Below are 13,797 nucleotides of genomic sequence, written 5' to 3' on the forward strand. Positions count from 1 at the left end.
CCGGGGCACCGCCCTGGCGCCGCCTGGCTGGCTTTACCTCGGTGTCCTCCTCAATCTTGGCTCCTTCTGCCTGCAGGAGCGCCAGCAGGGTCTCCCAGGAAGCGCTGCTAGACTGCCTGTCTGAAGGAAGCAAGGGGCATGATGAGAGAAGGGGGCATCCGGGCCCCAGCCCCTCAGAACGACATGCTCCCCCAGGCTCCGTGCCATCCTCCTTTCAAAGAGGAGCGCACCTTACCTGGAAAGGTTAACAGACAGCTTTCTAGGGAGCTGAAAGTCAAAGCCTTAAAATCCAGGAAAGGAAGGAGCACACGGGACAAAACAGGGGACAAACTCGGGGCTACACCATGCATCCCACACCCCATGTCACCGTTGGCCTTACAGAGGGCTGTCACCCGACACACAACATAACATGAACCACCCCATGCAGATTTCCTTTGTATTTCTGAGTAGTAACTTACATCAAACAGATGTAATTTAAGCCTAGCACCTCAATTTTTACAAGTGTATAAACCCCAACCACCACCACCCAGATCAGGATACAGAACATTCGCAGAGGCTCACCAGGACCGCTCCCAGAGACTGGCCCCGAGGCGGCGCCGATGCCCAAGTCCTGCCTGGCTGAGAACTTCACGGGAGCGCATCACCCAGGGCGTGCTCTGTGCTGGCCCCTTCCAGCCCACACCGTGGATCTGAGATCCCGGTTTCCTTCAATGTCCACTGTGTAGAGACCAGAACTCACGGACCTTTAGGTGGTTTCCAAACTCCACTATTACAAACAAAGCTACATGAACATTCTTGGGCCTGTCCATGGACAGCCACGAGCGTCCATCTCTGCTGGGGGCACACCGAGGGGCAGACTGGCTGAATCACAGAGTCAGCACAGGTTTCCCTCAGGTAGGTTTTGCCAAACAACTTTCCCAAGCTGATTTTTACCAGTTTACATTACAAGGTACATCCTCCCAGCCAGGGAAGAGCTCCTCAGGCTGGGCCTGCCTTCCTGAGCTTTTACTGCAGTGACGCAGACGCTGAGGGAGTCCTGGTATCAGACCTCACTGAAGGGCAGGGCTTTTAACCTTTTCTTCACTGGAGCCCCCTCGAAAGCCATTAGGCTTTCGAGCACTCAGCTCAGGACTCCATACTCAGTTCCTACAGCTCTTCATAATGACATAAATCTAAGTGTGATGTTAAGATGAAATGTCCCCATAAGATGAAATATTCCCCCCATGAGGAATATTTCTCAGCACTAACTCTGAAGGCCTAACTCACAGGAGGAGACATTTGTTAAATACCATGATTCAGAAAATTACTTTTTTTTGGCTGTCTGGAGAAAGTGAAAATGTTTAAAAAGTGGCTAAGTCTCTTTTCTAAATAGGTGGAATGACTCTGTATGTACACTTTTTCTTTGTGGCCTTAACCAGTGTCTCAATCTGAAATTTTTCCATAATAATACTTCTCTCCTGGTAGCCCAACAGCTTGAAAATGTGCCCTTCCCTCCACTCTTTATTGTGGAAGGATCACCCTGGAAAAGTTACCTAATTTGGTCTTCTTTATCTGATAGGCTTCAAAGAGAACCTGGAGTTCCTGGTACTTCTGGGTCAAACGTGCTTTCAGGGCGTCCAGTTGGGGCTGGTACAGAAGGTTTCCTTCTGCCAGGCTCCGGTTGCTGGCGAGTGTCATTTCTTTGTTGAGCTGAACATTCTGCGTCTGTTAAGGAACACAGGATGATGAGAACCAACGAGTGTTAGTTCGCAGACCAGTCTCTGGAGGTTCCTGAGCCCCGCCCCCAGGAGCCCCAGCATCTGCTTCCGTCGTTGGGCTGGTCCCCGGCTGAGACCACATGTGGGCCACTCCCGGCCCAGACTCCAGCCCCTCTGGGTTTGTAGTTTGGACACGGCTCCCTGTTCTTAAAGAGCAAAGCTACTTCCTTTCCAACGATTTGCAGACGGGCTTTGTCTTGTGACTTGTCAAGGCTCTTTACTTCGCTAGCTGCGCTGTGGCTGGAATCCCTTACTCCTCCGCTGTGCTTGCAGGGATCAACAGCTGTAAAGATTTAGGGCTAGATTTGTTCAAAACCAGTTTCTGCTGCTCCACAGGAAGTTAAAGAATCACTTTTAACAGCAGAGAACCAGTTGGCATGGTGTCAATTCAGGCTCAATCATCAGGCTTAGAGATCAAACACAAAAGCCTGACACCCCCTGGGAACGCATTCTGTTTACAGTGACCTTGCTCGCTCTCCCACGCCCACCTCCAGACCCAAAGCTGGGGCCAAGGGGCTGATCTGCCCGCCAGGCATTATTTGGGAGGGAGAAGCCCCGGCGCCCGGGACCACAAGGGTGAGGGGGAAATGTTAGGGTCTGAAGACAAGGCAAAGAATTCCCTAATAAAACTTAGCAAAACTATGTTTAAAGAAAACCCCAAACACATAGGACACCATTGGTACTGGCTAGTGACAGGACTCCACCACCATGGCCTGCCCGCAGCAACCTCGCTGTGTGGACCTGAAGTTTCCATAGTGCACGGTCCTGCCCCGTTCTGCTGTTTTCTCGTAGCTTTCCTGCAACCCAACGCCAGTTACCTCATTTTCCCCTTGATATTTGCTGCCACCCCACCCAGACTATTTTCTTTTTTTAAAAAGATTTATTTGACAGAGAGCGACACAGCGAGAGAGGGAACACAAGCGGGCGAGTGGGAGAGGGAGAAGCAGGCTTCCCGCGGAGCAGGGAGCCCGATGCGGGGCTCGATCCCAGGACCCCGGGATCATGACCTGAGCCGAAGGCAGACGCTTAACGACTGAGTCCCCCAGGCGCCCCCCACCCAGGCTATTTTCGCCATGACTTCCTTCCTCTTGAGAGTCTGGGTGCAGATTTCCCACTGTGCTGCCTCTGCTTCTGGCCAAGCCCACCCAGGGTGCCAGCCCAGTCCCCAGCGCAGCCGGCACCCAGGCACCCACTCACACGCGTGCCCTAGTGATGGGAGAGAACACGGCAGCAGCTCCGGCCCCGGGGCGGGAGGGCTCCCTGCAGCAGGCACGTGGTCTGGACCTTCCATACCCAGGAGCTGGGCCCAGGGCCCTAAAGATTAGGCTCACCTTAAAACGGAATTTAAATTAAGGATTTAAATTAAGATAGAAAATTGAGCCTCTAGCTCAACACTACGAAATCAGAGCAGCAGAAATACTCTCTCCTCTCTTGCTGCTTTTAGCCGGCAGGGAGAATCTGGGGCCCTCGTGTAAACAGGGTTCCTGGCAGCGCAGAGTTCCGGAAGGGCCCCCCCTCCGCCGCGCCCGTGCGCCGCATCCCGAGCCCCTGCACAGGAGGCTTTCCTTCTATTGTTAAGCCATTTGAAAGAACAAACAAACAAACATAAACCTTTGTATAGTCCACTCGGGAGCACAGCTCAGCAATTTCTTTTAAGACGAAACATGCAACTACCATGCGACCCAGAAATTGTACTCCTGGGCATTCACCTCAGGGGAAATGAAAACTTCTGTTCCCACCAAACCCCGTACGGGAACGTTCGACACGGCTTTATTTGCAACGGCCAAAACCCCGAAGCCACACAGCCGTCCTTGTCCGTGGACGGCTGAACCAAGTGCGCCGCATCCACACCACGGAACACCGCGCAGTCTAAAAAAGAACAAAGTCTGACACACGTGGCAACTTGGACGAGACTCCAGGGAATTATGCTGAGTGAAAAAAGCCAGCCCAAGGGTCACACACTCGAGGATCCAGTGTATACAACACTTTTGAAATGACAATCACAGAAATGGAGACAGGTGAGTGGTTGGGGAAGGGCCTCGGGAAGGAAGCTCATGGGGAGGGGATGCTCTGCTCGCCCCTATCCCGATCAGGGTCAACAACAGGGCTGTGAGGGTGGGGCAGAATTCCACAAGGGGTTCCCACGGTGGGGGAGGGAGTGACACACAGGATCTCTTGTTTCTTACAACCACTTGTGAATCTACAACTACCTCAAAATTTAAAGTTTAATTATAAATCAAGAAACTGCTGAGGAGTTTCTCTACAACCCCCCTCCCCCGCACGCTGATCTCCTCTGACGGCTGAGAAGGGGCAGGTGTTCAAGGCCACAGCCCGGGCCGCCCCGCCCCCCGGCTCCCTGCACTCCAGCATTCTGACTCAATCTTAAGTCTTTGTTCAATAAACATTTATTGGGCAACTCTTCTCTGCCAGGCCCTGAGTTAGGCCCAGAGCACTGGGAGGAAGAGGAGCACTCCTATGGTCACATAAACTCAGTCATCATAAATGGAACGGACCTTAACATGCCCTCATCGCTGGGTCCCCAGCTGCCCGCCACGGGAACTTCCGAGAGCACCCCCAGTCTTTTCCTGCACGGCCTCTGGAGCTCAGGTCTGCTCTTCCCACGGGCTCCTGCTCAGGGTGGGGCCCCAGCACCCATGTCTTCGCAGCCACTGGCTGCAATCTGCGAGTAGGAAGTCTCCCTGCTCAGTCTTCCCCACCGGAATACTAACATCGGCAGGATCTTGGTGTCCCAAGCACCTAACGGGGATCACTCAGGAAGGATCTGCTGACTGAAGCAGAGATCCTTCCCCACCCCCCAAAAGCCAGTCATTTGAGGCCAGGTCCAGCAAATAAGATGGATCACATAATGTAGAAGGGGGGAAAAGCTGTGTAGGTCAAGCAACAAATGCCCCAAATCCTTTACGCAGAGCAGACAGGCTCCCTTGATAAAGTCTTTTGAGACCAAGTTGGGGGCGGTGGGGGGTCTCACACTGGGGCTAAGGCTAATTCTGGAAGCAGGATTTCCATCTTCAGTGGAGGCACAGCTGTGAGCAAAGATCTCCGTAGGGACAATGGAAAGGTATTGGCATCCCGAGGTGTCTAATTCTAGCATGCCGTTAAAGGACTGCTCTTCAGCAGTGCTTGCCCACGGTGGCCGGATCTTAGAGTCACCTGAGGGGAAGGGGTGCTGGTTTGCTCAAACCCACCCTGCGTCAGCTAAATCCTCCACGAGGCCCAGGCATGGGTCCAGCTAAGCACCACTGCTCTGGTCTCCGCATAAAACACATCTACAAAGAAATTTTATTCCCGCAGGGTCTAAATCGGTCAAAATCATGTCTCCTGCATGTCAGAAAGTCCTAGAAGACAGCAGCACAAAGCAGCACAGGCTCTTTGCACAGGATGCATAAAGGCTGGTTTAATATGCCAGCCAGCAAGGGCCAAATAAAACTACAACGGACAGGCATTAAAAGCTGTAATTTTTTTTTATATCCTTTGGGTATTCAGATGTTTTTGTTAGTAAATATTGGTAAGTTCTAAGTGACCACCCACAGCACTCTCCAGGGGACAAGGCCAGGACAGTGTGCTGAGGGGGGAGCAGCTTCTTAAGCATCTGATAAAGCCATTCCAACACTCGGATGCACCTCAGAACACACCTGGGATGCTGCACTAGATGCAGAAAAACTCCTTCCTCCGTAATATTCCTTTCCCTTGCTCCAGTTAGAAATGGGGAGGAAACAGCCAGTCTGTTCTATCACTTGCAAAGCAAAGGCGAGCTGGCTGGAATGGGCCCGGGGCCCTCTCCCTGACAGGGGTCGGTCTCACGGGGTGACACACGGCCCAGCTCTCCACCGCCCGTGAGACCGACCCCAGGCTCGGCGTCTGTGACTGGACCCGTGCCGTGGCCCTGAGAATGCTTGCAGGGGTCACCGCGGTTTAGGAGCCCCGTCACGGGGCCAACGGACCCCTGACACTGAAAACCGTGCTGCCGGCCTCTGGATGGTTCTCGTGAGCCTTTTTCTTAACCGTAGAGAAATCCTTTCAGGAAATAGCCTCACTGTGGTAACAAGGAAACATTTTTTAAACACATACTCCACTTCAGTTTCCTTTTCTGTTCATAATCAGAGAAAAACGAGATGCAGGATTGTAGCATGTGGAACAGCACCCAATTTCTCTCTTTCTGCCCCTTCCCTCCATGAGCGGTAACAATGTTCACTCGAAGTTAACAACAGCAACCTCTGAATGATCCTTTTTTTTTTTTTTTAACTTTTCTCTTTCTCCTTGTACATGGTGCTTCAAGTATTTTTTTTTTTTTAAGATTTTATTTATTTGACAGAGAGAGACACAGCAAGAGAGGGAACACAAGCAGGGGGAGTGGGAGAGGGAGAAGCAGGCTTCCCGCGGGGCAGGGAGCCCGATGCGGGGCTCGATCCCAGGACCCTGGGATCAGGACCTGAGCCGAAGGCAGATGCTTAACGACTGAGCCACCCAGGCGCCCCAAGAGTATTATTTTTTAATACAACCTGTTAGTATTAGAACCAGAAGAGCAGAGGCTCTAGCAAAATAAGCTATTTCAAAAAAGGGTGACATAGGTGAAGGGGATTAGGAGGTACAAACTTCCAGTTATGGAGATGGAAAGCCCAGCATAGGGAACATAGTAATATTGTCACAACGTGGGAGGATGACAGATGGGGACCACACTTATCGTGGCGGCCACTGAATCATCTACACAGGAAGTTACAGGTCAACTACGCTTCAATAAATAAAAATAGGGCGCCTGGGTGGCTCAGTTGGTTAAGCGACTGCCTTCGGCTCCGATCATGATCCTGGAGTCCCGGGATCGGGCCCCGCATCGGGCTCGCTGCTCAGCAGGGAGTCCGCTTCTCCCTCGGACCCTCCTGCCTCTCATGCTCTCTGTCTCTCATTCTCTCTCAAATAGTAAAAAAAAATTAAAAAATAAATAAAAATAAAGGACCATCAACCACATACACACACCCACACACATGAAAAAGAAAAAGAAAACGAGGTATTTTTGGACACGCTTGTCCAGGCAGAAACGTGAAGACCCCCTCTCGCTCTCACGACGCTCACGTTAACACTGAAGGTCTCACAGCATGCACATGCTACATGCTACCTCACATGCATGCCATTCGAGCTGAATTTGGGCTAGGGAAGTGCAGTCGACAATAAAGTTGGTGTGGAAGAAGCCAGATATAAATGCCCTATGGGTGACACGTGCAATGGTCGCCGAGAAGCAGAGGGACGGCAGCGGCCTGCGCCCTGCTGGCTGCGGGGGTTCAGAGGCTTGAGCTCGCGGTGCGGGTTTTCCAAACCAGACACTTCCAGAGCATACAGTGGTTTGGAAGGGAGGTGCAAGAGGAGACTCTCAGGGTGATGACCGCGACGGCTCTGAAGCAGGACTCCCCATCACGGCAGAGAAACCGGCGACGTGGGACACACACACACACCTCAGCCGGCAGCCAGTGCGCACAACCCCTGCCCCATCCCCGCGGCGGAGCCCGCCCCCTCCCGCCGGGAAAGTGGGGCCGGAAGGACGAGCAAGGGCGCCCCAGGGCTGTATTCCCAAAGACGCACAGACTTCAGGACCTCACGTAGAGCTCGGAGCAGCCACAACAAGATGCTCCAACACCATGGTGGGCTGGTTCGTTCGTTCATTCATTCAAGAAATACTAAAATAGCACCTGTCACCAGGTTCTGGGGAGCCAATAACCAGAACAGTCTGTCCTCACAACCCCAAGTGTAGGCAGGCCCTGTGAGCATCCCGCTGCCCAACTTCAGGGGGCGCCAGACCCTTCTCACTGCAGCTCTCAACACAGACTGCATTTGCTCTCCAAATAAATGAAACGGGAGCGCCTGGGTGGCTCAGATGGTTAAGCGTCCGCCTTCGGCTCAGGTCATCCCAGGGTCTTGGGATCGAGCCCCATATCGGGCTCCTGGCTCAGCAAGGAGCCTGCTTCTCCCTCTCTCTCTGCCTCTCTCCCTGCTCACGCTTTCTCTTCTATCTCTGTGTCTCAAATGAATAAAATCCTTAAAAAAAAAAAAAATGAAATGGCTCAAAAGAGAAAAAGAACAACAAAAACCCATATAGTATGAACTTAAACACTTAAGTTACTGGTGTGAAAACTTCACTCCCGTCAGCACCCTACATGTTTCAACAGTATCTGCTAACATTTACTGAGCACTTACTGCATGCCTGGCATTGTGCCACCTTCTCTTTATGTATTCAATCCTCTCAGCAAAGGGGAGACAGATTTGCCCCCATTTTACCCAGGAAAGAAATACAGTCTCAGGGAGGTTTAAGAGACCAGCAGAGTCTGGAGTGCCCGTGAGTGACTAGAGTCCTGAGCTAAAGGGTCAGGATATTGTCCCCCAAGTGCGTTTTCTACAGGACTGTGCCCTGCATGACGCCGTAGCATCTACCATCCACTGCGCAGAACTGATCGACTCTCACTTCTCTTTCCAAGTTCCAGGATTCACTCATCTCAATTTCTGTTTATATCTTTCATTTACCTTTTTACTGAGGATATTTTCAAACACGAAGGGAAAGTAGAGAGAGGAGTATAACGAATCTGTGTACCTTGTCCAGGGTTTGACAATTAGTGATATTCACCCATCCTGCTTCATTGAGATACGTCCCATTTTTTTTTTAAGGATTTTTAAAATTTATTTGACAGAGAGACACAGCGAGAGAGGGAACACAAGCAGGGGGAGCAGCAGAGAGAGAAGCAGACTTCCTGCCAAGCAGAGAGTCTGATGTGGGACTCGATCCCAGGACCCTGGGATCACGACCTGGGCCAAAGGCAGACGCTTAACCAACTGAGCCACCCAGGCGCCCCCCCCTACTTTTTTTTCCTCAAGTATTTTAAAGCAGATTTCAGGCATCTTATCATTTCACCCTTAAAAAACTTTAGTATGTATCTTTAATAGGCAAGAACTTTACAACTATAATGCCGTAATCACATTAAAATTAACAGTAACTCTCTAACTTCAACTTCTGCCTGTGTTGGCTTCAATTCCTCTTGTAATGAGCTTCTGCCTCCTCTGGTTGACCATCTGAAATCGTTTACACAGGAAAAGCAGGATGACTGTTTATTCCCACCGCAACCTCTCCCCAGTCTTAAACCAACTTTTAGAAGACTGAGTTAATGACCAAGCAACCCCTGATAAAGACTAATAAGCTTTTTGGGGGGGGCATTATTAAGTAACGGATATGTATTTTGTATAGGTTTCAATTAACTGCAGTTAGTAATCTTCCTGAGGCTCAAATTGCCCACAGCCAGTGGGAGACACTTCAAGGTGGGTCCCCAGGGGATGGAGAGCTTTCCCGCTCTCTAGTAGAACAAGCTGTCCCAGACCCATGTGTACATTTGCTGCCCCGGATCTGGACTAGTCCTTCTCCAAGAAATACTGGCTCCTTTTGGTGGGAAATTCATTTTTATTTTTCTATTTTCCTCTCCAGATAAAATTAAATTGAAAGCTATCCATAATATAAAGATGAGGCATAAATTAAAGCTTAGCTTTTGTACTTCCCTACCAGTAGAAAATGTTAGGTTGCATTGAGACTCTAAATACAGCAAGCTTATGGATCAGGTGACCAAAAGGCTGGCATGCGCTCAGCCAGGTTAATCTCTCCTTTTATTGTACTACACATGATCTAACTCACCAATTAATCTTAGGGTAAATATCACCAAGATCACATGCAATTTGAGTGTGGGCTTTCCTGTTAAAGCTTAGGTTATTAGAAAGCCCAAATTCGGGGCGCCTGGGTGGCTCAGTCGGTTAAGCGGCTGCCTTCAGCTCAGGTCATGATCCCAGGTCCCTGGGATCGAGCCCTACATCCGGCTCCCTGCACAGCGGGGAGCCTGCTTCTTCCTCTCCCTCTGCCTGCCACTGTCTACTTGTGCTTTCTGTCAAATAAATAAATAAAATCTTAAAAAAAAAAGCAAGCCCAAACTCATCTTCCATTCAGTGAAGACCTTGCCAGTGACAAACTCCCCCTCTCCAGTCTTCCAACCAAATTCAGGCTTTCAGTGGAGCCTGTAATCCAAGCCCACAATATCCCGGAGGTGTGCTACAAATCCACAAGTGAAAAAACTTAAGAGTTACAGAGTTGGATTGTTTAACATGTTAACAAAAACTAAAGATCTGGGGCGCCTGGGTGGCTCAGATGGTTAAGCGTCTGCCTTCGGCTCAGGTCATGATCCCAGAGTCCTGGGATCGAGTCCCGCCATCAGGCTCCCTGCTCCTTGGGAGCCTGCTTCTCCCTCTGCTTCTCTCTCTCTCTCTCCCTCTGTCTCTCATGAATAAATAAATAAACTCTTTAAAAAAAAAAATAAAGTCTTTAAAGGCTACTTTATAAAAAAAAAACAAACAAAAAAAAAACTAAAGATCTGAAAACTCAAAAATACAGTGAAAGAACTGTAGAACATTATGAAACTGTCCTAAAATACAACCACCTGGTGGGTTGTGTGAAACCATCTCCAAGGCTACAGCCTACTCGGGAGAGAAAATTTACCGGCTGCTTAGCTAATGTTCCACCAAAACAACCCACTCAACAGAGCGAACATATTAGATTAATAAAGATTGCTATTTTTGATTGGGGATGTCAAAATCTTTGAGGTGAAACTAGCTGCCCTCAAAGTAGCAGGCAACAGGACAGAGACTGGAATGATCCCTTCCATATGGAGCTGGCTCACATCTTAAAAATTAGTATGTTATTCACTTTACGTGCAACTAACCGTAGAAATGCCAAAAAGCTAGGTCTGAAAATAAATGGACTAGTCCCAGAGAAGAATTAGCTTTCTAGTTCTGGCAGGTTCAACACACCAGGGTGCTTTTGTTTTCCTAGAAGACTTACTTCCTAACATTCACAGGGGTGGGTGATCTCCCTACTTCCTGGACTTATGTGGTTAATGATGTCAATAAGAAATATAATAATAGGTGTGACCAGTTCTGATAACTTGTCACATGCTAGAAAATGTTACTTTCCTAGTATCAGTGACCTTATAATTTCTGAGTACTCTGGGAGGAGGGAGGAACAAAAGGCAGGACAGGAACACCAACCTGATCACAACGTTAACTGCCTTTGTCCCTGTCTCCTAAAGACAAGGGGCTTGTCACACTCGGTCCTACCAAATCAACGTTGGCAGGTGAGCCAGGGAAGCCATCAAGAAGCCCTCAGTCCATATTATCAGAACCAATTAGCTGCTGGTCAGCTGGGCAGTTTCGTTAAAGCTGTAAATCGCTAAACACACAAAATTTTAAAGATATACATCTGTCCATATCTTCATTCAAGGCAAAGGTCTTTTCCAAGAGAAAGGTTCCACTAGCTTGAGTTCCAGAAGTTCTTTTTCATCCAGACCACATCCTTTGATGTGGAGGGTTTAAGACTAGATGTGCGAGGTGAGTGCAGAATCCTGGAATTCCGTTCTCCCGAAGCCTGGTCCATACTTAATTCACTAGCAAGTTTGTTTCTAGGGCACCACCTTCTATTAACTCTTCAAAGCACTCAGCTCCAATTTCTCTCGTCTTTTCACTCATGGCTCATCAGCTGCCACAGTACTTAGCGAAATAATTACTGTAAGAAAACCAGAATGGGGGCGCCTGGGGGACTCAGTCGTTAAGCGTCTGCCTTCAGCTCAGGTCATGATCCCAGGGTCCTGGGATCGAGTCCCGCATCGGGCTCCCTGCTCAGTGGGGAGCCTGCTTCTCCCTCTGCCTGCCTCTCTGCCTACTTGAGCTGTCAAATAAAATCTTCAAAAAAAAAAAAAAAAAAACCAGAATGGACAGGTTCTCAACTCTAAGTATACAACTGCAGTGTGGGAGCAGAAATGTCCAGATACCTGATCATGATCATGGGGAGGGGGGCATTAATCACTATATCTGATGGTGGGAAATGTCAATTACTGAAACATTCTGGTTAAGTGGAGGTCTGTCAATTAATAGCTCCTACTGTAATTTTAAATCCAGATTACTTCTCCCTTCCCCAAAGGAAAGCCTATGGAAGATAGAACTTCTAAATTCTGCCTTTTTTTTTTTAAAGATTTTATTTATTTGACAAAGAGAGACAGAGAGAGAGCACAAGCAGGGAGGGTGACACGCAGAGGGAGAGGGAGAAGCAGGCTCCCCGCTGAGCAGGGAGCCCAATGTGTGGACCCAGGACCCTGGGATCATGACCAGGGTAGAGCCAAAGGCAGATGCTTAACCGACTGAGCCACCCAGGCGCCCTATAAGTCCTGCTTTTCTTATTAGCAGTTTCTGGCCAGGACAAACCACCAAAGCAATCATTTGTTTAGTAAGAGCTGAAGGGTTTTTTGCCTTTTCTCTATTTCCTTTTAACCACAATTTACAAGAATTGAATGTATAAATTTTCTGGGACAGTCTTTACACAGGTGCAAATACAAAAATGCCTAACCAGGTGGATCCTGGCTTACGTATATTAAGACTACAATCTTTTGACAATTTTGCTTTTACACTTAAAATACATCATGATATAAATTTTCCAACACCTGAGTCAAGAGTTCAGTTTAGTGGATAAAATTTACTCTCACATGACTGAAATTATTCATCTTCTATTCAGTATGAGAAAATGCTATTCTAATTGTGGGATTTCTTTAGTCCAGGGGTAGAGAAGGATTAGTCAAAGAAGAATCAGTTACCCCGAAACTATTCTACTTAAATTTCTTTTGGGGGGGGCGCCTGGGTGGCTCAGTCGTTAAGCGTCTGCCTTCGGCTCAGGTCATAATCCCAGGGTCCTAGGATCGAGCCCCGCATCGGGCTCCCTGCTCAGTGGGAAGCCTGCTTCTCCTTCTCCCACTCCCCCTGCTTGTGTTCCCTCTCTCGCTGTGCCTCTGTCTCTGTCAAATAAATAAATAAAAATCTTAAAAAAAAATGACATCTTTAAAAAAAATTTTTTTTTTTAATTTATTTGACAGAGAGAGACACAGTGAAGAGGGAACACAAGCAGGGGAGTGGGAGAGGGAGAAGCAGGCTTCCCGCTGAGCGGGGAGCCCATTACCTGAGCCAAAAGCAGACGCTTAACGACTGAGCCACCCAGGCACCCCTCTACTTAAATTTCATAACAAAAAATACCTACAATTTTATTTGATGTAGGGAATTTGATGTTCTAACTAAAAAACTGCCTAAGACTTAAAATATCAATTTTTAAAAAAATGATTAACAGGGCGCCTGGGTGGCTCAGTCGTTAAGAGTCTGCCTTCAGCTCAGGTCATGATTCCAGGGTCCTGGGATCGAGTCCCGCATCGGGCTCCCTGCTCGGCAGAGAGCCTGCTTCTCCCTCTCCCACTCCCCCTGCTTGTGTTCCCCTTCTTGCTGTGTCTCTCTCTGTCAAATAAATAAATAAAATCTTAAAAAAAAAATGATTAACAGATTTATGTTCAAAGATGTTAATCACAACGTAATATGGTAGCAAAAAAAAGCACCTAAATATCCAATAAGGGAATGATTACATAAATTAGGACATATCCACATGATCAAGTATCATGCAGCCATTAAACTGCATGGGGCACCTGAGTGGCTCAGTCAGTTGAGCATCTAACTTTGGCTCTGGCCATGATCTCAGGGTCCTGGGATTGCATGCATGCACACGCTCTCGAGCTCTCTCACTCTCGCTCTCTCTCAAATAAAATCTAAAAAAAAAAATACAAAAACCCAAATTGTCCTATAATAATATTCTGATTAAAAAAAAATAAGAAAATGGGGCGCCTGGGTGGCTCAGATGGTTAGGCGTCTGCCTTTGGCTCAGGTCGTGATCCCAGAGTCCTGGGATCGAGTCCCACATCGGGCTCCCTGCTCCTTGGGAGCCTGCTTCTCCCTCTGCCTCTCTCTCTGTCTCTCATGAATAAATAAAATCTTAAAAAAATAAAAAAATAAAATGACCAGAGTATAACTTTAGGTTAAAACACACACACACACACACACACACAGGTACACACACACACAGCAAACAAAAAACTCTCTATACAGAATGATCCCAGTGGGGGGAAAACAAGAAAAAAAAAAA

The 13,797-nt window shown here is 48.4% G+C and overlaps 1 protein-coding gene and 1 long non-coding RNA gene across 7 annotated transcripts in view; one reads left to right on the forward strand and one right to left on the reverse strand.

Moving 5' to 3' along the window:
• VPS37B (VPS37B subunit of ESCRT-I) overlaps window positions 1-13,797 on the reverse strand; it is a 44,561-nt gene that overhangs the window by 2,840 nt on the left and 27,924 nt on the right. For 5 of the 6 annotated variants that reach the window (XR_012374893.1, XM_073881249.1, XM_025889602.2 and 2 more), the window contains 2 exons: window positions 1,533-1,704; window positions 38-120 (listed from right to left, as the gene is read on the reverse strand). Coding sequence is in view for 5 of the 6 variants with exons in the window: in XM_025889602.2 (XP_025745387.1) it covers window positions 38-120; window positions 1,533-1,704 (255 nt within the window). In the remaining variant the exon portion in view is untranslated. Of the gene's footprint in view, window positions 1-37; window positions 121-1,532; window positions 1,705-3,088; window positions 3,234-13,797 lie in introns of those variants that run through there. The other variant, XM_025889605.2, reaches the window with a different exon arrangement.
• Window positions 3,583-5,212, forward strand: LOC141370646 (uncharacterized). Its single transcript, XR_012374894.1, has 3 exons — window positions 3,583-3,775; window positions 4,188-4,364; window positions 5,070-5,212. It is a non-coding gene; the product is annotated as an uncharacterized lncRNA (long non-coding RNA).

The sequence above is a fragment of the Callorhinus ursinus genome, unplaced genomic scaffold (genome assembly GCF_003265705.2).
Source record: "Callorhinus ursinus isolate GAN/ISIS: 27379988/994484 unplaced genomic scaffold, GSC_fseal_2.0 scaffold41, whole genome shotgun sequence".
Classification (NCBI taxonomy): Eukaryota; Metazoa; Chordata; class Mammalia; order Carnivora; family Otariidae; genus Callorhinus; species Callorhinus ursinus.